We start from the raw sequence: 23,033 nt of genomic DNA on the forward strand, positions 1-23,033 counted from the left end.
AAGGAATGAGGATGCCTCAGTGGATGCTACAGGACTAAATGCTGTATGTTAACCTTTCCCAAGTTCCTCCTTCCCTGTGCCCTGCTCCCAAATTCCCCATCTTTACTCTGGCCTAGCATTTTCTAAACTTTAGACTTGTAGACAAAACTCTGGATAAGATGGGAAGTTACATTCCTTGAACACTTGAATTTGTGACAGGAAAATTGTATCATTTCATATGTTAAGAATGTCACAGAATATTTCTCCATAGAATTAATTGAAATATTTCAGCAGGAAATATGGGTTACAGAACATGCAGTCTGATTCTAATAGCACTATGCCTTTTTAGAATTTCAGTTTAGAATAGAAATTCTCAATAAATGTACAGGCTCACTATCTCCAATCAATGTAAAGGCAGATAATGACACTGTCAATAAAAACAAGATTTTTGTAACTTTAAAAATTCACCTTGAATGTAACAGATTTTATTTCTATAATTTAAAAAAACTATGATTTTTGAGTGCCAGGCTTACTAACAATACTTGTGTTTTAAATTTTTTATTGGGAGCCAAGGGTAGACAAGTAAAATAAGTTAGAATCAACAACATAACATAATGTGAGTTGTTGTCTGCAAAAATAATGAATTATAAAAATTTCCTTAAGAAATTAGGTGTAGCCTAATTTCATGAATATTAAAATGGAATTATCAATTAAGCAAGCACTTGGTTGATTGAAACATGAGTCTATTAATCTTTTGGTTACTAAATATGGTAGATAAGAATTTAGGAAAAAAATAAGAATGTGCCATTCCCATCCAGGATAAAGGGTTTCTTGATGCATTTATTAACCCAATCAGTCACACAGTCAATAAAGATCTACTGAGTTTTTAAAAATTGTGCCAAGGGTTGTCAAGTTCTTGGAATTCAATAATAAGCAAAATACAGTCTCTGACCACAAAGAACTTACACATTAGTACAATGTTGTCATTGGGCTGCAACTTAAAAAAAAGAGCCCCAACCAAGTATATATGAATATATGCACACACACACACGCACATACACACACAGACAATATGTACATAGGTGTATTAAATATTCTGAGAAGGCTTAGAGGAAATAAACCAAAAACCCTTTCAAACTTTTTTACCCCAGTGTTTACAAACATTTTCCAGGTTTTCTGCCCCTGTCCCTCTAACCCACGTATTAATGTTCCCTCCTGATAATTTGGGAAAGGTTGGTGTAGCGAATTCTAAAGAAATTCCTTTCCCTAGTATAGGTAAGAATATTTCTTCTAGACATAGCAGTTTGAGACAAATTTCCTATACGGACATCAATTTCCCTCTCTGATGTCCTAAACATTCAATAAACTTGTGATCTATACTTTGATAAATAATTATATTCATTTGTCCAAGGAGTAGATTTATTCACCAATATGGAGTATTCTAGGCAAACGACCAGGACTGATAAGCTTGCTGGATATTCTTTCACAATAAATTGGTTAATTGGCATTGTGATTTATAAATCAATCTCCTCTGGGTTTGGTGAGTAGGAATCAATGTGAACCAATCTCCTAAAGTTTGACAACACTGAATTTCTGAACCTGCAAAGCTTACAAGCAGAGTCTGGATTTGGCTCAAGGCCAGACACCAGGAAGGGCTTTGGCTCTAGATCTCATTGCTTCTGTGACATCACTTGGCCCTTTCTACTCATATGCCTGCTTCCACCATTCTCTCTCTTGAGAAAGTGATTTACTGTAGAATATTCTGTATATTTTGTTCATCTCTAATATCCCTACAAACAACGAGTTTTTCCTCACTTCTCCTACTGCCTAAGTTAGTCCCCTTATTGTCTCTCACCTGTGCCTCTCAGCCACTCTTCCCCCTGCCACCAACGATATACCTAAAATGTCCAGCAGGCTGTGTTATTCCCCTTCTTAAATAGCTTCATGAGTTTCTACCACATACAGGATACATTTCAACCTCCAGATAATCCTTCAGTTTACAGAATATTTCAATCTTCACTGATCTCCCTAACCTAAAGTTGATCCTTCTGTTACTCTCTTATAGTACCCTGTTTTTTCCTCATTCTTCACTCCCATTATCAGAATTTGAGGTTATAATTGTGTGTATGTGTTTGAGTGTATTCAATTATGTTTACAGAATGACTCAAAATATATAACCAGGGGCTGGCTCCATGGCCGAGTGGTTAAGTTCACGCACTCCGCTGCGGTGGCCCAGGGTTCGGATCCTGGGCGCAGACATGGCACCGCTCGTCAGGCCACATTGAGGCGGCGTCCCACATCCCACAACTAGAAGGACCTGCAACTAAGATATACAGCTGTGTACAGGGGGAGTTTGGGGAGATAAAGCAGACAAAAAAAAAAAAAAAAAGATTGGCAATAGTTGTTAGCCCAGGTGCCAATCTTTAAATAAAATAATTTTTTAAAAAAAGGAATATTGGCAACACTTGTTAGCCCAGGTGCCAATCTAAAAAAAAAGAAAAGTATATAACCAATATGACACAGGCACAGACCAGTGAGAATTGATGCTAGGCCAGGTATTACTCCTTTAATTGCTCAGTGGCAGGGCTGGGGGAAGGACAGGTGGCCAGAGAAATGTGGGATCATTCAGGAAACTGCCAAGAGCTTGGAAATATTTTAAAATTCTAACAAGTGGAATGGCTGTACCAGTATGTACCAGGTGATTGTCCTATGTACCCAGGTGTATGTACCTAGATTGTCCATCTATTTCACTAGAGTTATATGCTAATGAGACAAATTTCTGCTTCACTGGGCATCAGATAGCTTCAGCCTAGAAAATTTCTCTCTGAACCAGAGCAGGAACTCAATAAGTATTTTTTGAATTTACTTAAACACGGCATACAAAGCCTTCCATAATCTGGTTTCTGTCTGCTTCTCCAGTTTCAAGTATATTAGTTTATGAGTAGTGCTTTGCTCTTCAACCAGAGAGATTAACATGTAGTCCCTTTCAGAACCAGGTACCATATGTTTATCCCTTCGCCTGTGTTGATCTCTCTGGCTGGATTACTGTTCAAGTGGCTAATAAGCGCATATTTTCTAAGGCCCAGGTCACACACCATCTCATCTGGGAAATATTTCTGACACTGTGACCCGCATCTCCCAAACCTGCTGCCAGGCTGCCTTAGGTGTTGCTCCTCTGTTTTCCTTAGCACCCTCACAAACATCTATTATTTTTAAATACACATTCTCATATTTTTAAATATGCAAACATCCACATTCTTTTTAAATAAACTGTTCAATTATCTAACTCCTTTCCTACCATCTCCTGAAAGGCAGGAACCATTGTTTACATAGCCATATACTCAGATTCCAGCTCACGGCTGAGTGTATATACACACTGTTTAAACAAATAATTGACTTGATTAGTGAATAACTGCCACTGACAAGCACCATGATATAGATCACTACCTATCACGAGGTTAGAATTAATAGCAACATATTTCTGTGAATTTAGAGATCGTGGAGAGGAGCAAAGGGATGAAGAAAAGGGAAAGGAAGTCTTTAAGTTTCCACACCTCTAAACAAAGCAAACATATTAGATTGAAAGTCAAATTCATTCCACAGACTAGTTTTGTTTGGATGTTACTGTGTTTTAAATATTCTGGAATTTAACTGTTTTTCAAGAAGGCATGGGTCTTTAGTTTACCATTTCTCACTGACTACACCCAAATCCTGATCTCATTTATGTCATCTGCCATTAAGTCAATGTTTTTAATTTGAATTTTAATTGGCAACTCCTGTGACAATAAAATAAATATACTAGATTATAAAAAAAACATATGTTATATAAAATGTTGCTAACAGAAGCAATATGACAGATGAAACTCTGATATTTAATTTGGTATTTCAGTAGATAACATAGACTTAGTGCATTTGGAAAATATTCCAGTTACACATCTGTTTTGAAGTTTCCCCTTCTCAGCAAAAGCAGCAAGATTGAAATATGAAGAGTTTATTTAAACTGTTAGAGAATACTAGTTAAATTCTTTTTAACTCAGGGACTAAAACAATACTTCCATAGTGTGTGATGTACACCATGTGTTTGTATACTAATGACAAAATAAACACTATCAATCTTTAACTTATTTGAAATACAACGTACTGAGTTTCCAAATAAATGAATGAATTATTTCAAATTTCTAACCGTTTTGTTAGGTCTAAAGCAGATAAATTAAATCATACGAGTCACCAAAACAGGAAAAAAATAAACATCTATATTTTAATTGTAATCAGCACTGGATTGCAGTGTTAAACAATTAGAGATCATTATACCATCCTGAAATATCAGTGGGAGAGTGTCAAAAATGATGAGCATTCCGTGTTTACAAAAGGCTCTGCCTGTGGCATGCTGTGAGCTTTTGTGAATCATTTATCTTCTAGCTTTAATCTGTCATAGCATGAAATTCTACAAACGTGATTCTGCATGACAGAATAATGAAACACTAAAAAAGGCTGCATTTAATGACTTCTCCATAAAAACTTTTCCAGAAAAAGTTATGCATACATATAGGGAACTGCAGTGTTTTTTTCTTTTCATTACTTCAAATATTTTCCCATACCAAGTTCTTAAGAGAAGACCACCAATTTTACAGTGAAATTTTTCAGGTAATGTTTTCTCCCTGTATATGAATATTCAAGTTCATCCAAGGAATTATTTTGTACCTAAATACCAGTAGGAAAGCAGAGTAGAAAATTAATTTTCTAATGATCGTAGTGCATGAAAAATGAGGAGTGCCCTCAAAAGTACTTATAGAACTTTAATGATAGGGGTGGCAAAGGTGAAAATGATCATCTAGGATATTCTGATGCATTAAAAAACAGAAAAGAAGAAAAAGAGAGAAAGAGAATAAAAAAGTTGAATGTAGAATATCATTGTTACATAACATCTTACTTTTGCAGAAACATAAAAGATTCAGAATTTATGTCAAATTCTTAGTCATCTTTGGAATGAACTGAAATTACATAAATCCACATAAATGTATCAGCAGACTCTTGAATTTCAGAAAGAATGTTAATGCCTCTCTATACATTACTTCTCTAGCTGCCAGTAACATACTCTTTGAATTTAAAAACAGATTTCACATATTTTTTGAACTGGGCAAGTTCTTGGAGACCATTGAATCAAAGCTTTTAATCTTAGAGATTCAGAAAATGAGGCCCAAGAAGCTTAAATAACTTTCTCAAAGTCACCTGGCCAATTAGAGAGAAATAAAGGACTATAATCCAGACCTCTGGAATTCCAGTTCAGCTTATTTTCCAATATTCCACAATAACTTTCCAATCTTCTCTTCAATCTATTTATTATTGTTACCACCATTGACTTCACGACTTTGAACCTTACTTCAAAACAATCTTCAGCAACCTTATGCCAAGTGGTATTAAACAGCCTCAAGGGCCAACCACTGAACTTACCATCTTGGTAAAATAAAGCAAAAACTAATAGCAAACGTGAACGGGAAAAATATTGACAGGTGAAATATCATAACCATCATTTAAAGAATTTTATAAAATGTCTACCTCGATGTTATTGCACCAAGCTTTCTGAAGTTTTCTTTTGAATTATTAGGCATGATTTATTTTCTATAAATTATTTAAAAAATGAGAGAAATGTGAAACATCAACATTGACATCCATTACACAACGAATGCAAACACATATTTGCCATAATAACCTAATAGATCATTTGACAGTTATTTTGAAAATTCAGCTAATCACATTCTAGGGCATATTATAGTCATTTTCTTGGAGGCTAAAAGGAAATAATTTTGCTTAAAATGGAAAGAGAATATAATAGCAATAGAAAGTTATAAAGTTATGACATATATAATATATATTATATAATTTATAAATTGCAGCTTTATAAATTACAGCTTGATTTAGAGAGTCTGAAACCATGTTTTGATGTTTGACTGCTGACAGCTTTCACGAACCACCAATCTCCATCTCTTTCTGCCCCACATCTGGGCAAGCTGATTAGAAAGCCTGAGTTCTCCCTCCTTTGGCACTAGTGGGAAGTTCAAACTGTGCAAGCACTGACCTGAACCCAGGAACTCTCCCCCCACTACCACTCCATAACCACAATAAAACTCCAAACCCCATCTCCTTTCCCTACCTTCTCATGCCATTTTAGACTTGTTTGGGACCCTGCTCTGCTCTCCTCGGAAAGCCTCATTATGTGAGTAATAAAAATTTTCATATTCCCTTGGTGCTTGTGGGACCCCATCAATTTCAAAATCCAAACCAACAATAGAGTAACCATAAATGATGCCATGAGGAGGATGTTTAGGTGATGACCAGCATGACTGAGGGTCTTTCTTCTCTTGCTTTGGCTTAGTAACTGGCCCTGCTACCTGCTAGCAATCTTGCACTTTGAGCTAGGCTGCCTTTGTGCTGCATTTGGTGAGTTCTACTGAATTTTTATCATAGATTTAAACAACCTACATAAGAAGTTTTGATAATTGGCGTTTGGAAACAAGAGTTAGGACCCTCCTTAAAGTGGTTCTGGGTTGTGTGTCTTAGCCTGACTCTATCTGTGTGTCTCACATTGAACTGTGTGTCTTAATTCCAGCACAAACTGTGGCTAATGCTAGGTACAGAGATACAACTCCTTGTGATTGTTGGTTGTGAGTCTCAACTAGGCATTGGCCCTTCTTCTATAGAGTGTTCAGGAAAAATACTGATGCCCATGCAATATACGGGGCCACATCATGCACACGGCTGATTGTGTGCAAGAGCAGTTACCATGCAGCAGACTGAGGTCTATACTCCTAAAAGCAGATGACTCAGTAAGACTATATAAAGATGCTTTTGCTATGACTGCTGCTCAGGCTTCTTTGCAACAAAGATCCTGATCCTTGGGCTTATGGAAGAAAACAGGGAACCCATGTGGCACAACTAAGGGGGTAATTCAAACCCTACTTAAACTCCAGATCCTTAAATTCTATAAAGCAACAATTGTTATGGTGGAGATCCCTAACCCTGATGCTACAGATTTGACACTGTCTGGAGGAAGAAATTTATAAATATGAGCAGACCAAAGAGATCTCCCTTCCTCTAAAGTATATCCAGTAACCAATAAACAAACTAGATAAAGGTGAGGAAACAAAAAATTAGAAAGAAAGGTCCTCAATTTGACCCAATTAGAAACCTAAAATTTACTACAAGAATTTATAAAGTGAAAATATTAAATATCTCTAATTGGCTCTTGCACCTCTACAACATGGGTTTCAAGTTAACTTTAATATCTACTGAGATGCACCAACTGGCAAATCTTCAGGATCTTAGTCAATATAGAGGCTGAAATTATAGTTCTTCCTGGAGAGCCCACTGAATTTAAGCAAGGAGCGCACACCCTACAATTTAAAGCAGTTATGAAATATCAAATAGTGAACAAAGAATTATGCCTCATCAGAATTATTGTCTTGCCTAAATATCCTATAATGGTCACGGAAGCTCTGACCAACAATGTAATGAATTAAATTATGTCTTTGGCATTTACAAAAGGCTGACAAGGGCCGGCCCTGAGGCTGAGTGGTCAAGTTTCTGTGCTCTGCTTCAGCTGCCCAGGCTTCGCAGTTTGGATCCTGGGCATGGATCTACACACTGCTCACCAAGCTATGCTAAGGAGGCATCCCACATAGAAGAACTAGAATAACCTACAACTAGGATATACAACTATGTACTGAGGCTTTGAGGAGGAAAAAAAGAGGAAGATTGGCAACAGATGTTAGCTCAGGGCCAATCTTCCTTACCAAAAAAAAAAAAGCATACCTTAAATACAAAAAGACTTGACAAATTGAGACCTTATGAGCCTTTCCCCACAATTAAAATAGTTAATACAGTTCAATATATATTAAAACAGAGCCTTCAAAGATTGAAACCTATTGTAAAAGACTTATTTAGAGAACGGGTGTTTAACCCCACTATTTCTCCACCTTACAAATCAATTTGGCTATTCTTAAATCAGAAAGAATGAATTTTACCTCATGGTGGATTACTGCAACCTTAATTCTGTGATTCCACCCATTAGGGCCCCATAATCAGTATTATTGAAATGGGTGGCTCCATCCAATCATCAGCTGGTAAACATTTTGCTATTATTGATTTGGCTCATTGTTCTGTTTAATGCCAATTTCAACAGCCTCTCAGCCAAAGTTTGCTTTCGCTTTTGATGGATACAACACTTTTGCTTTCAGCTTTAAAGGGACACATTTACCTGGCTACCCACAAGGTCTTCAATAGCCCAGCCATTGCACTTTGTCTTTGTAGGCAAGACCATAACCTCATCCAACTTTCTCTAGGAGCATGGGTAATAACATCACACTGATGATATCTTCCCTTAAGGAGAGTCATTTGTCACAATCATTCAAGACATACAAACAGAAAAGAGCTGACAAAAAGAGGGAAGTTCCACTTCCCCACATGTAATGGAAGGCCCTGTCACCTCAGTTAAATCCCTAGGAATTAGCCACTCCATCCCTGACACCATTAACTATTGACCTTCATGGCACCACAATGTTAAAACCAGTTCAAAATCTTTCAGGAATTTTTGGATTTCGAGGGCATCATATTCTTCCTTTATAATTTTATTTAAGCCCATTTATGCTGTTACAAGTAAACAGGCCTAGCTTGTAAGGGGCATTCTACAAAAAAAAAAATCTCTAGAATCTTTCCAAATTATAATGTAACAGGTCCTGCCCCCCAGAGACTCCTTGATTGTAGAGGCTTTAGCAACCTCTTCTCATGTCTCTTGGCATCTCTGGACCACTCATGCCAGCCATAAATTGCCCATGGACTTCTGATGCAAGAAGATCCTCTCCTAATCCCATGTCATATGCCCTTACAGCAGCAATTCTGCATATTCTATGTCGTGGAAACAGAGGCTCTCACAAGCCCTGAGTCCATCAGGCCTTGGGTTGCGGAAGTAGTACACTGCAAATTTGGCATGGCCACTAAGGCCTCTTTGCAAAAATGGAAATGACACCTACATTTTAGAGCAAAATTTAGGGCTTCTGGCATATTTCACTTGCATAAGGGCACGGCCTTCCTTGTCCTTAGTTCCTTGCCAGATGCCATGATTTTACAGAAGATCACTCCTCTCTGGACCCTTTAGCTATCTGAGGAGCTCCTTAGGATCAACTAAATGAACAGCAAAGGGAGTTTGTATACCTTATGAACGTTGTTACCATTGGTATCATCACACATAACTGAACTCTCTGGAGAGCTGCTGCTTTTAATACCTTAACCAAGACATCCCTGATAAAAGATTCAGTGATCAGTACAATTGCCCAAACTTGGGGCTGTGATCTTTGCATCAGATGCCTTGGTCAACAATCAGCCCAGCTGAATGTTTTTATAGACCCTTGGGCCATTGCCGATCTATCCAAAGGCAGCAACAACTCCTGATACAAAGTTATCCCTTATGGGGTAAAAATTTCTGAGAATCTTGTCTCAGAGATGTCCCAAATATAAATTAATGCCACACGTCTCTATACATACTAAAGCCATGATACAAGGCCTCACCAAGACACTCCACAACCTCTTCAGAGTTCTAGTTGTTTTGACAGTGATTGAGGCACTCATCTCACTTCTCACAATACATAATGCTGACCTCTTGAACTAGGTATTCAATGGAATTTTCACCTCCCTTACCAGTCTCTGGATATAAGCCTCATACAGTGCCATCATGGCTTACTTAAACAAGTTCAAATTCAATTAAATGAAATACAGCACATTTCATTCATCAAACACCAACAATGAATTGTGATAGAGTCTGATCCATATTTGATGTTTGACTACTGATGGCTTTCCAGCCCGGCCCCTCCCACTTCCTTTTTACTGGGGCAAGCTGATAAGAAAGCCTGGGTGCAAGCTCCTTTAGAACCAGTGGGAAGTTCAAACTACACAAGCCCTGACCTGTGTCAGGGAACTTTCACTCCAGCATGACCCCGTAACCACAATAAAACCCCAAAGTCAGTCAGCTTTCCTTGCTCCTTTAAGCAATTTTAGATCTTCTTGGGATCCTGCCCTGCTCTTCTTGGAAAGCTTCATTATATGAATAATAAATCTTTTCATACCCTCTTGTGGTGTCAGGAGTCTTGACATCCAAACCACATTTTGATTGAGGAGGACGTCCTGTTCTACCTGGTGAGCATACATGGCTTCAGATCTAATTATATAAATAGTGCCTTACTACATATGATAATCACATTTTCCTTACTCAAAAATGTTAGACTCAAAAAATAAGGGTTTTCTTTCTTATAGGCACAAAATTAACATGCTCATTCCTGCAATATTGACATTAAAACAACCATTAATTTTAAGTAAAAATGTTCCCTTTTCTTTTCAATTGCTCTATATTTAAGTAATGATAAATAGTAAATGCAAGTGGTGAATAAACACATTTTGTAAACATTATTTGTCATTGTTAGATAAGTAAATTCAACATTAGAAAAGAATCATTAATTCTGATGCAATTGTACCATTAAAAAATGAAGTGTCATACACTTTAGATATAGAAAGCCTTTATTGACCATAAAAGTTCATTCATTACTGAAAACTTCACACCAGGAAAAATAGAATGCCAATATAATGATTTACTGACCTAATGAGCATACAAAAAGACTCTCAAAACAATTTGTCACTAAAATATGGAGAAAATTAGTGACAATAAATTACTGAATTAAGTCTAAAGACAGGTAACAACAACATAAATTACCTAAATGATGCTGAATAAAATAGGTCATTTAAAAACACCTAGGTATAAGATCAAAAGGAAAATAGTCAAACATATGTGTGGGTTTTAAAGAATACTCACAGAATAAAAAATGCTTACCAGTGTTGACATAAAAAATGAGAATAGTTAACTTTATATATGCAGGTCAAAACTACATTAACACATATTGAAAGTCCAGATACCCAAAAGAAAATACATACATGTGTACATTTATATATGGTGTGTGTGCATCTTAGTTCCAGTCCATTGTTTTTGCTTTTTCCTCCTAAAGTTGAAGGAGATCTAAATTTTTAAAGACTACTTTTCACAAACTAACAGAGTACGCAGAAATGTCAAAATTATGATTGATATTTCAAAAATAAATTGCATTTAACAATCATTATGTAGTTACCTAAGTCTATAAGATAGAAAAGAAATACTAAATTTAATGAAGATAATAAGAACTAACAATATACTGTTATCTAATCATTATCAGTGCTTTAATTATAATATTATGGTAAAGTCTGGAATTTTAAAAGAAAGCTCTAACCCTATATTGTAGTCAACGTCACAGGGAAAGACATTGCTAGATTGACTGGAGGAAGAAATACTGTAATGGGAGATAGGAAAGATAATGGTTGTGAATAAGAAACAAACACAAAATATGTGAACGTAGGAGAGATCAAAGTGTGATGGCTCCCATAGCCATACACAAAAGGTTTTAGTAACTCGATGTGCCTTTTGTACAGAGTAGACTAGATTAACAATAAGTTTGCATTATTTAGGGATTCATGAACTTGAAACCTATGCAACCAAGAGACAGCACCAATAACAAAAGATGCAAGAGCAGATTAACGATTAACTGGACAATCTAGAAGGAAAACCTGAAAAGGTTTCATGCACACTTCTGATTCCACACGTAAAATGTAATCTTGGGAAAGAATAAGCTTTGTAAATATATATTCAGGGTGAGTCTTTTAGGAGGTGAAAATATCTGGGAGGTTAAACACAAAATTAAGTCACCGTAGACTGGATATCCTGCAGGTAATTCACATGTCAGAATTCTCCAAGAAATCTGATCATCAGTTTGTATTCTACACAGCTAATGATTGATACACATTTATATGTATATGCTTTATAGAGTAATTTATGTTAGTAAGATTTTCTACATAACACTGTGGTTATATAGTTCATCCTCTGTAGTGGATTGAATAGCGTGCCCCTTAAAATTCAAGTCGACCTAGAAGCTCAGAATGTAACTACATTTGGAAACAGGGTCTTTGCAGATGTAATTAATTAAAGATTAAGACGAGATCATACTGGATAAAGTGGGCCCTAAATCTAACAATTAGTGGGGCTATAAGAAGAAAGGACAGAGAAATACACAGAAACAGAGAAGACTTGCACAAACAGGGAAAAAAGTCTTGTGAAGACAGAGGCAGAGATCAGAGTGATACAGCTACAAGCCACAGAATATGGAGGGTTGCTGGAAGCTGCTAGAAGCTGGGAAGACGCAAGGAAGGATTCTTCCCTAGGGCCAGCAGAGGGAGTGAGGTGCTACTGATACCTTGATTTCAGAAGTCTAGACTCTAGAACTGTGAGAGAATAAATCTCCATGGTTTGAAGCCACCAAGTTTGTGGTCCTTTGTTATGGAAGCCGTAGGACACTAATACATTCTCTTATACAGATAATACCTAGAATGTAAGGAGCAGGTGATTGAAGGCAAACAGGGGTGGGAGAATAGGAAGAGATGATAATTTAAAAAAATAATATTCCATGTGAAACTAACTCAGGTATTATGTTACTAATTATGAATCATTTCTTCTGAATTATAGTTTAAAGAGGCTCTCCATTATTTAAATCTCATCTCCTTAATTGCTTCAAGCATCTTGCTTTACCAATTGGTCCATCTAAAATTTTCAGCTTTGCCCTCTCTTCTCTGTCCTTCTCTTGGGCTTTAAAATAAATATTCCATTATCTTCTATCCCAAGAGAAAACAGACAAAAACAAACATTAGCCTCTGACTTGTACAGTACTATGGTACTATGGCTCATCCTAGCTATTTCTGTTTCTTCTCAGCCAGGATTGTTGAAACAGAAGTCCACAACATTTATTCCCCAATTTTACTAATTTCTCCCTCCCTGCAATTTGATTTTGGCCCCTATACTCTAGGTATAAATATATATTAATAAAAATATTTCCCCTCTAAGAATGTCAACAGACATAGATATAGAGAAAGTATCTTATCTATACCAAATTCAAAACAAAATAAAATCTGTCTTGGGGCTGGCCCCATGGTGTAGTGATTAAGTTTGGTATGCTCCATTTCGGTGGTCAGGGTTTGCAGGTTTGGATCCCAGATGCAGACCTACACCCCTCACCAGCCATGCTGTGGTGGTGACCCACATATAAAGAGGAGGAAGACTGGCACAGATGTGAGCTCAGAGCTAATCTTCCTTATGAAAAAAAAACAAACAAACAAATGAGAAAGACCGGCAACAGATGTTAACTCAGGGCTAATCTTCACTGGCAAAAAAAAAAAAAAATCTGTCTTCTATATTTTTGGCACTTAAAAGTAATGCAATAAAGACTCAAGTAACCAAAATGCAATGGGAAACAGATGGTAATTAAAAATTGAAAGATGAAGGAAAATTAAAACATATTTTATTAAAAGATAAAGCACAATTTTTTTTTTTTTTTGAGGAAGATTAGGCCTAAGCTAACATCTGCCACCAATCCTCCTCCTTTTGTTGAGGAAGACTGGCCCTGAGCTAACATCTGTGCCCATCTTCCTCTGCTTTATATGTGGGACGCCTGCTACAGTATGGCTTGACAAGCAGTATATAGGTCCACACCCAGGAATCGAACCCAGGATCCGAACCCAGGATCTGAACCGGAGAACCCACGCTGCCAAAGCGGAACATGTGAACTCAACGGCTGTGCCACCAGGCCAGCCCCTAGGATATTTTTTAATTGAAATAGTTTACCTGTATAGAATAGAGTGAAATATCAATAGATGCTACTCAACTGATCCAGAAGTGTTATTTCTCTAAGTATACACAACTGAATCCTGCAGAATAAATATTGCCAAAGTGACCCCAATATCTGAAGTTCAAATGAAATCCAATGATGCTCATAAAAGCATTATGAGTTGACAATTCTCTTATCCAGAAAAACTGAAAGACAGGAATTGACTCACAAACAAAACAGTGTTCACTCAATCAACCAGAAAAGTAGAGTCATGTTATATGCACATTTAACTTATATGAATTCAATTCTACACCAGGCAAAAATACATAAAGTAAATAGGCCTGACCATTCACATGACCTGAAAGAAAACAAATTAGCTTATCTGGTATTATCTGAAGAAACCGTTAACTGTTCTGAGATTGGAGGGAAAATGTACTGTTAGAATTATTAGGAAGCAACATGTCTTGTGCAAAATCATGTAGATGATCTTCTATGGGAGATTTAAGGTATTTCATGGGGAATGTTGATTATATTTGATTTTCTCCTTACATAAGGACTTTAGAAGCTTAACCTCCATAAAAAATGCAATTCTAGTGAACAAACTGAGTGTATTTGACAGCTATTATGCTAAATGACTTAAAAAGTAAAATTCTAAGAGTGTCAGCACATAAAAGATACAGAAGAAGGAATAATTATAATTTGGGATAAATGACAGGAAAAGTGAAAAAAGTGATCCTAAGAAGTGGTAAAATGTGCAATGTGGCAATAGAAGGAAATTATGGTAAAATGGGAATGAAAAGAAGCAGAAGCAAAATAGGAATTTGACTTGTAGAGACCCAATGACTATTGTTTGATCATCTCACATTAAAGGGGCAAAGGTAGGGATAGGAAGAAGTCTATGATCAACATTTATCTAATTCCGCCACTCTGCTCCCAGAAAATTTTAAGGGATCATCAGGTAATTGGATACGTACTGGAGATGTGAAACACAAAATAATTATTTTCATGCTTTAATTACATAATATAAATGTTTTATTTTTAGCCATGCTACTCTTAAGACCCCAATCCAATCTAGTAATTCAGGTCATTTTATTTCATCTTTTTATGGCGGGGGGTGGGGGAGTGGGGAGTGGTGGTCCATGAATGTGAACATATAGAAAAGAGTGTGTATGTGCATCTGTGTGTTTATATGACTTACCATGTGTTATTATGCCAATCACTTACTTACATTATATTCTTTAATTATAAAATAACCCATAAGGTAGACATTCATCACCCCTATTTCAGAGATAAGAAAAGTAAATCTCAGACTGATGCTGTGACTTATCCAATGAAAAAGAACAAATTGGGTTGTGCTCTGAGCCCAGAAATCTGATTCCAAAACTGGCAGTCTTAAACCCAATGGTACTGAGCATGAACTATGTGAGACACACTTTATATAAGCAATCTCATTGACTCCTCACAACTCTGCCCTGTAGACATAATGAGCCCCAGTTTACAAATAAAGAAACTGAGTCTCAAAGAGATTATGCAATTTGTCCAAAGACAATCAGCTAAGATGTGACAGGCTGAAATTAGAGTCCAAGTCTGCTTGCCTTTATATGTAGTTTGAAATAAAGAATGATGCAAATTTATAAAAAATAAAATCAATTTTCTTACTAATAAATCAAAGTACACTGATTTTATCCACAAATAATACAAGATGATTTGTTAAAAAGAAAAAAATTACTGTTAAAAGCCACCAATTTTTGGTTGCATTCTTTTTTACATTGAAAGGACTAAAGCTAACTTATATTAATCCTGCTAAAATAAAGATTTCATTCTTTAGGAATCTGTTAATTTACTTTTATTTTAATCAGTACTTTTTCCTTTCCTTTTTAAACATACATAGGCTACGGTAAAATATCTTCAGGTTACCCTCACGTCTATGTATCAGGGAAGGAAATGGCTGTTTTTCCTCTTTCTCATTCTTTTGGTCACATGGCATCCCCAGAACAGAGTATAACAGAACTAATTAATGGCTTCTAAAGAGTACTCAGATAGCCAGGCAGTCTTCTGAACCATCATTGCTAGGATTCCATCTGGAACAGTGTAACATTTTTGGCAGGTGGGGACTATAAACCCCTCTAGCAAGGGAAAGACTCTCTTGGGCACAAAAGGCAGAACATAAACACAATTAAATGGATGATGTTTTTCTTTCTAAGCTGTCACTCTCTTCACAAACAAATAGCTCAACTCTGATTCAACTGATCAAAATACTAGGTAAGAAATATTTCGTAGAGTACAGAAACAGACACCTTGCTAATGCTGTTATCACTTTATTTTAAGGTTAAAATAAACGGTTTAGTACTTCTGATGACAATGTTCTCTCAAGTTGAGGATCTTGGACTTGTTTCAGGAGACAGAAAAGGAGGATATATAGGTAGTATCTAGTTATAAGAAATTGGACTGGAAGCATCAGCTTATTTTATGTAACAGCAGAAAATATTAAGTCAAGATATGATCCAAAACACTTGATAAAATCCATGTCCTTCTGCTAAAATACTTAGTCATCCAGACTCAGACATTCACTACAGCTACAGCAAATTCTTTACTATGTAATGCAATGCTGTAAATCTGAACTCTAGAAGTATGAACTTCCAGTCTCTCTCCCATACTTCACTGCTCACTAAATTTCCTTGGCCTATCTATCCATAGGCAGAGCTTAACCTGGGCTACATCCAGCTGGATCTCAGATCCAAAACCTTTAGAAGCCAGGTAAGTGACTTCTAAGACTTCTGATCAGGGAGATGTGAAGGCAGCAAAGGACACATTGTCCTCTCAGTGCCAATGCAGAACAGATTGTCAGGTTGACAAGATGAGCTGCAATGCCCTTTGCTGTCTTTTTATATTCATTGCTGTCCCAGAAACTAGGTGCTTAAAAACAAAATCTTTCTGGAAATGTGTTAATAAAGTATAAAACTGATATGATTGTTTTGTACATATTTTTGTCATTATTATAATAGTTCTATATTTGATTTTGTGTGTATTTTGCAGAGCAGACTTTGTTTTATGTTCTGATAATTTCCCATTTTATATAATTCCAATATGAAGGCACTTGCAAGATTACTGGATGTACTTATTTTTAAAAATTAAAAACAATCCTGTTTTCATTTTTATATTGTTGTTCACCTGTGTACTTGACTGTAAATTCAGATTGAGTAAAATAACCTCAAAATTTTATTATTACAAAGCTACTATCTAAAAAGAATTGCAGAGTAAAGTACTTTAAGAATAGCAAATATTCATAAAAAACAACTAACATTTTGAACAGCATGTAGTGAAAAATAAAGCATGTCTGGAATGAAATACTATACTATGAGATGAATCGTACTTACCAAATTCCTTGGGAACTGCTATAGAATAAACACAATTATGTCCCACACTGTAATTTTTTGGATAGTTTGGTGATAGAACAGTGCCTTCTGAACCTGTTGAACGACTTCCACAGGGTGCTAGGAAATGAAAGTGATAAAAAATATTATTTTTAGAAAAAAATTTAAAATTCATATATAAGTATTTTCTTGATATAAAAAATATGGCTACGAAATTTTAAGGTGTATCATTTATTTCTGTATTTTAACAAGATCTCCATTGTCAAATATTTTAAAAATAAGAAATTGTGCACATACAAAACTTTTAAGTATCAGATTTCTCAGAAACAAAGTAATATAATAGTGTTGTAATGATGCTATCTCTGAAGGTAATAATGGTGGCCCTGCCATTTATGATAAAAGTATAAAGATAATCATCACCTTATAATGATGAGAAATTACATATGCAAGTGGAAAATTGTTTTACTCACTGCCAGGCTTTGAAACTCTACTCAAAAATCAATCCTGATTATGCTGCCACCAAATTAAGTATTCCTACACATGAGACAGGGATGGCTGCATAAATACATTCAGCCACTAATCGAAGTAAAATAGTCTCTCACCAACCTTTATCTGTTTATATGATTTACGTTTAAATCAGAGGTGTTGCTGATGGTGCACAGAGGCAGACTTTTTTGCTACCTCAGCCCCAAATGTGCTACGTTCCTAAAAAAGACGAGGGTGGAACCAATGTTTCTGGCAAATTTATAGATGATAGTTCTGTTGTTCACGGATAGGGGGATGCGTTAGGATTCATAGTTCTGGAATTGAAAGAGATAACTGGGCTACTAATGGAAATTTAAGTACTGAAAGCATAAAGATGATAGTTGATATATTTAAGTGAATAAGATCACCCACATAAGTATGTAGAAAGAGAAAATACGGCCAAAGAGGAGCTCTGGGGAATGCCAAGGTGGGATCAGATAGAACGCGGCTAACAGAGAAATTAGCCTCTTGGGAGCCAAGGGAGAAGAGAATTTCAATTAAAAGAAAGGGTTCAAAAATACCGAGTGCTGCAAAGTGGTAATAAACAAAAAAGTTTTAGTGGACTTGGCAATCCGGAGGAGCAGGGAGCTTCTTCTCTAAGCCTGTGGCTTCCTGGAAGAGGGATTTTACCTCAGCCAACCTGCCTGCCGGACCTGCCCCTGACCCCCTGGAGGCAGAATGAGCTTCCAGATTGGTGCATCTGACACTGGAACTTTACTTCTGGTTGGGAGCTTTCCTGCGAGCACACTTGCTGGTCTCCTTCTCTGCACCGTAAGTATTCCAGGCAAAGGCTGGTGAGTGGGTGGTTATGGTTGTTGCAAGATACCTGTAGCTGCTAGGAAGCCCACTGTTACTGCTCCTCAGCTTTTATCAATATTACAGCTGATGGTCTGATTTCCTTCAGCCTGCCTCTTTATCGGCTTTGAACCTGTGCGGGGGAGGATTCCCTCAGATACCAAAAACCGAGTTTTGGGTATTATTAATACAGTAGTTTCAGCCAGAGCAGCCAGCCAGCCAAGTCCAGCCCATACCAAGAGAAGTTTTTACATTTTTAAATTGTTAGATAACAAAACAAAAAACTAAATAACCATATGCAGAGACATATGTAGCCAGCAAAGCCCAAAATACCATCTGGCCCTTTACTGAAAAAGTTTGCTGACCCCTGAACTAGAGTAAAGAGGTGGTAGCTAGATTGTAGTTGGATGAAGAGTAAGCGATATATAAAGAAATGCAAAAGTAATCAGAATCTTAGCCATAAACAGAAGGAGAATGTAGGGAATAGTTGGGGAAAGATGCAAAGCTGACGAGTTTTTGTGATTGTTGTTTTGTTTAATCTAGACGAAGGAGTCATTACGGAGGAGAGATCAGGAGCAGTGACCTAGAAGCTTGGAAAAGATAAGATCAAGAGCTAAAGTGGAGTGGTTAGCTTCCGAAAGCATTAGTGACACTCCTCTGTGACCTAAGAAGAAGGCTGAAGGAGAGTAGAAATTCTTAGGTTTAGGTTTTATGTTGGGAATTTATGGGAGTAAATGCCTGATTTGACTTTTAAAGAGAGACAGATCCAGTGGTGTGTTAGGCGGCTTGAAAAGAATTGTGACAGTTTGAAAAAGTCAAAACTTATTTTTTTTTCTTTTGAAGAAGATTAGCCCTGAGCTAACATCTGCCACCAATCCTCCTCCTTTTGCTGAGGAAGATTGGCCTTCAGCTAATATCCATGCCCATCCTCCTCTATTTTATATGTGGGACACCTGCCACAGCATAGCTTAACAAGCGGTGCATAGGTCCGCACCTGGGATCCGAACCAGTGAACCCCAGGCTGCCAAAGAGAACTTATCCACTGTGCCACCGGGCTGGCCCCAGAATCCCAGGACACCAAAGTAGAATGTACAAACTTAACCACTGCACCACTGGGCTGGCCCCAGAAAAAGTCAAAACTTTTGATGGATTCCTGACCAAAGTCTAAAAATAGAGCAATATATTTAAAACACACACATACAACGCAAACATTATGTTGTATTGAGTAGGGTGGCTACTGAATGTGCTGCCTCTTTTTCGTTCTTTTTTTTTTTTTTGAGGAAGATTACCCCTGAGCTAACTACTGCCAATCCTCCTCTTTTTGCTGAGGAAGACTAGCCCTGAGCTAACATCCATGCCCATCTTCCTCTACTTTATAAGTGGGACGCCTACCACAGCATGGCTTTTGCCAAGCGGTGCCATGTCTGCACCCGGGATCCGAACCCTCGAACCCCGGGCTGCCAAAGCAGAATGTGTGAATTTAACCACTGCACCACGGGGCCAGCCCCCTGCCTCTTTTTCTTTTAATGTGCTATAAAACAGTAATAAATAGTTAGACTTAAACATAGTAAAATTAGAACTCCCCAGAACAACAACAAATTGATGGTGATCATAATAACCAAAGATGCATCACTCTTATTACTCATTATTGTTTGAGATTAGAGTAGTCAGGTGTATTCTTATTTCAGCACTGAACTTTATTCAACTGATAACACTACTGAAGAGAGAATTACTCAAGAATAAGCAGTATGTTTTGTGTTAATTTCTGATTTTAAGGTTCTCCAAAATCACAATACTTTGAATGTATGTGACAAAAGCTCTTATTTTATTTTATTTTTGTGAGGAAGATTCACCCTGAACTAACATCTGTTGCAAATCCTCCTTTTTTTTTTTCTTGCTTGAGGAAGATTGTCCCTGAGCTAACATCTGTGCCAATCTTCTGCTACTTTGTTTGTGGGATGCCTCCACAGCATGGCTGATGAGTGGAGTAGGTCTGCACCCAGGATCTGAACCTGAGAACCCAGGCCACTGAAGCGGAGTACATGGAACTTTAACCACTCGGCCATGGGGCCGGCCCCAAAAAGCTGTTATTTTTATATTTGGAGAGTATGAATAGAAATGAGAGCTACTAACTCAAGTTCAGCTTTGGGACCTAGTCATGAACATTCCGCCATTCCACATTAATATGCATCTGACAATCTCAATTTGTTTTGTATATTTTATTTTGCATAGGACATTTAGGACAGCTTCTGTTGAAAATCTCATTTATAAACATGAAAAATCTGAAGACTTTTTTTAACCACTGGTGAATATATGCATGGTTGCAGTATAATCACATGCCCTTAGTAACTAATACTATGTTAGATTCTGTTATTTGTACTGGTAGCAATAATTTTATGTTTCTTCTGGTCAGGGCTTACAGCATGGCCTAATTTATAGTCAATTATGTGGAATATTGTAGTGACTGACAATATTTTATGCAATATGAAAATAAGGAAAAATTAACTATCCTGTGAGATACAGATTTATTGTAATCTGTTTTATGCTTATAAAAATCTAAATGGAATAATGACCAAGCCAGGCCAACTTTACTATTTCTCCTAATATTGATTCCTAGAAGCTTCTCATATTCTCTCTTCCTGTTGTAATTTCATCTTACTGGCTAGCACAGAAAAGGGTAGTCTTTATCTTTCTGGCACTGTTAATAATCGGTCGAAGATTAAAGCAAGCCAGGACTTTGAATTCTATGATTATTTTTGCCATTTGACTAACACCTTTTGTCAAATGGCTGTGTTTCTTTAAACAGCCAATGTCCATTGGCTGCATTAAATGCATTAATTATAAGAACTCACCTGTTCCTGATTATAACTTAGGTGATACATATGAGCACTTCTTAAATCTATATTTTTAAAAGCATATTTGTATAACAGATTAATTATGAGAAGAAATGGTTCTATGAGTAAGTAAGTTTGGGAAATACATGGGTAAAAGCAACAGGGTCTTTATGAAAGGACTTCCTTGAGTCTTTAGCAGGGTTTGGGGGATGTCATGCAATTTCTTACAAACTTATTTGATCATGGAAACTCGGCTTCAGAGTAACATCTCACAGGACCAACGTTCCCCAGAACACACTTTGTGAAATACCAGATTGATGATTCTAAAATGTGCTATCACTTGGGCAATAATTCTAACATTTATATTATTGACTGTAATTAATTATGATTTTACAGCACTAAAGAATTGTGTTTATGTATACTTATAGAGCCAAGGTATTTTAAACATTTAAAATGTCAAACTTAGCCTATTATAAAATGCTATTATTCTTGACACTCTCTCTCTGACTCTTAGGGTTCAGTACATCATTGATTTGTTGCTTGTACACTTATGTAACTTATTCGCCTCTCCCTCTCCTCTCTGCCTCTGTAACTGCCACAATCCAGACTCCCAACAGTTTCCACATGGGCTCTTCCAGTAGACAACCAACTCCACTCATCCCCACAACTTCTTACCACTACTAGCAATTTTTCTGACACACAAGTCTTATCATATTCCTCTTCTCTCTAGAACAGTTCTGATAAACAGTAGGTTCTCCACAAATGTGTGTTGGATGATTAAATAAACTACACTTGCAGGACCAGTCTACTGTACGGTGTTCCACAGTCAGTACATAACACAGACATTTCATTTGGTTGAAATTACCCCACAAATTCACTTAAATCCAAGACAGACTTGAGACAAACTTTCTCTTAATAAATCTATATAAACTTATTTTTTTTCTTTCTGTGATTGAAATCTTCACTATTTCTCTGATTACCAGGAATCACTGTTGCTTTACATTTAGAGGCAATATTAAATGAAAGATTACATACCTTTAAACATTAGAAATATATTCAATGATAAGATTTTTACAATCTGAGAGCCACATGGATACTGATTTCCACTGAGGGAACAGCAAACTACTGCCTACCATTTCACGGTAGCAAATCCATGCTAACATTTTATCCATCTGGAGCATAACCTCACTGAGTGAGTGAAATTATCCATGCAAATTTAATTTCGTATTATTTTTCTTGTTCTCTCATTTTCTGTTTGTTTTTTTAAATCCTCGTCCAGCTGAATTTGCATGGTTTGATTTGTGTAAGTAAAATGTGTCCATGCAGCATATGGCACATACTTGTTTTACTCCTGAACTATGAAGTGGTGATGCAGTAGGCAGATGTGGTATTTCCAGGGAAATCAGAGGATGAGGCTGTAACTGAGTTTTAAGGCTTCTAGTCATCCAATGAAAAGGACTTTCCACCTATAGTCTTACCATGTGTGTAGGATGGAGGAGGACTGAGGAAGAATAAGAGGTGCCCTCCCACTAAGTGAAAAAGAATAATCCCAAGCCATTTACAGAGGGACGAGGTACTACTTGAATGTCCAGATACCTTAGAGAATTTATAATACGTGGAACTTTGCCTTAAGGTACTTGCAATTTCAAATCTGTCTTTTCACTGTGTAACGTATAATTTATCAAATAGTCTATAATGAAAATTATTATATAACATAAATTCTTCTCAGAAAGCAAGTTAGGTATTTTTAAAAGTGATGAATTCTTGCAGGTCACTAAAGAGCAATATGATATATTAAATCA

At 36.7% G+C, this 23,033-nt stretch overlaps 1 protein-coding gene across 5 annotated transcripts in view; it reads right to left on the reverse strand.

Annotated features, from left to right (window-relative positions):
- CSMD3 (CUB and Sushi multiple domains 3) overlaps positions 1-23,033 on the reverse strand; it is a 1,176,027-nt gene that overhangs the window by 210,788 nt on the left and 942,206 nt on the right. For all 5 annotated transcript variants that reach the window (XM_044781000.2, XM_014843283.3, XM_070481504.1 and 2 more), the window contains one exon: positions 17,081-17,197. In XM_044781000.2, coding sequence (XP_044636935.2) covers positions 17,081-17,197 — 117 coding nt within the window. The remainder of the gene's footprint in view (positions 1-17,080; positions 17,198-23,033) is intronic.

This window comes from Equus asinus, chromosome 12 (assembly GCF_041296235.1).
Source record: "Equus asinus isolate D_3611 breed Donkey chromosome 12, EquAss-T2T_v2, whole genome shotgun sequence".
In the NCBI taxonomy this organism is placed as follows: domain Eukaryota; kingdom Metazoa; phylum Chordata; class Mammalia; order Perissodactyla; family Equidae; genus Equus; species Equus asinus.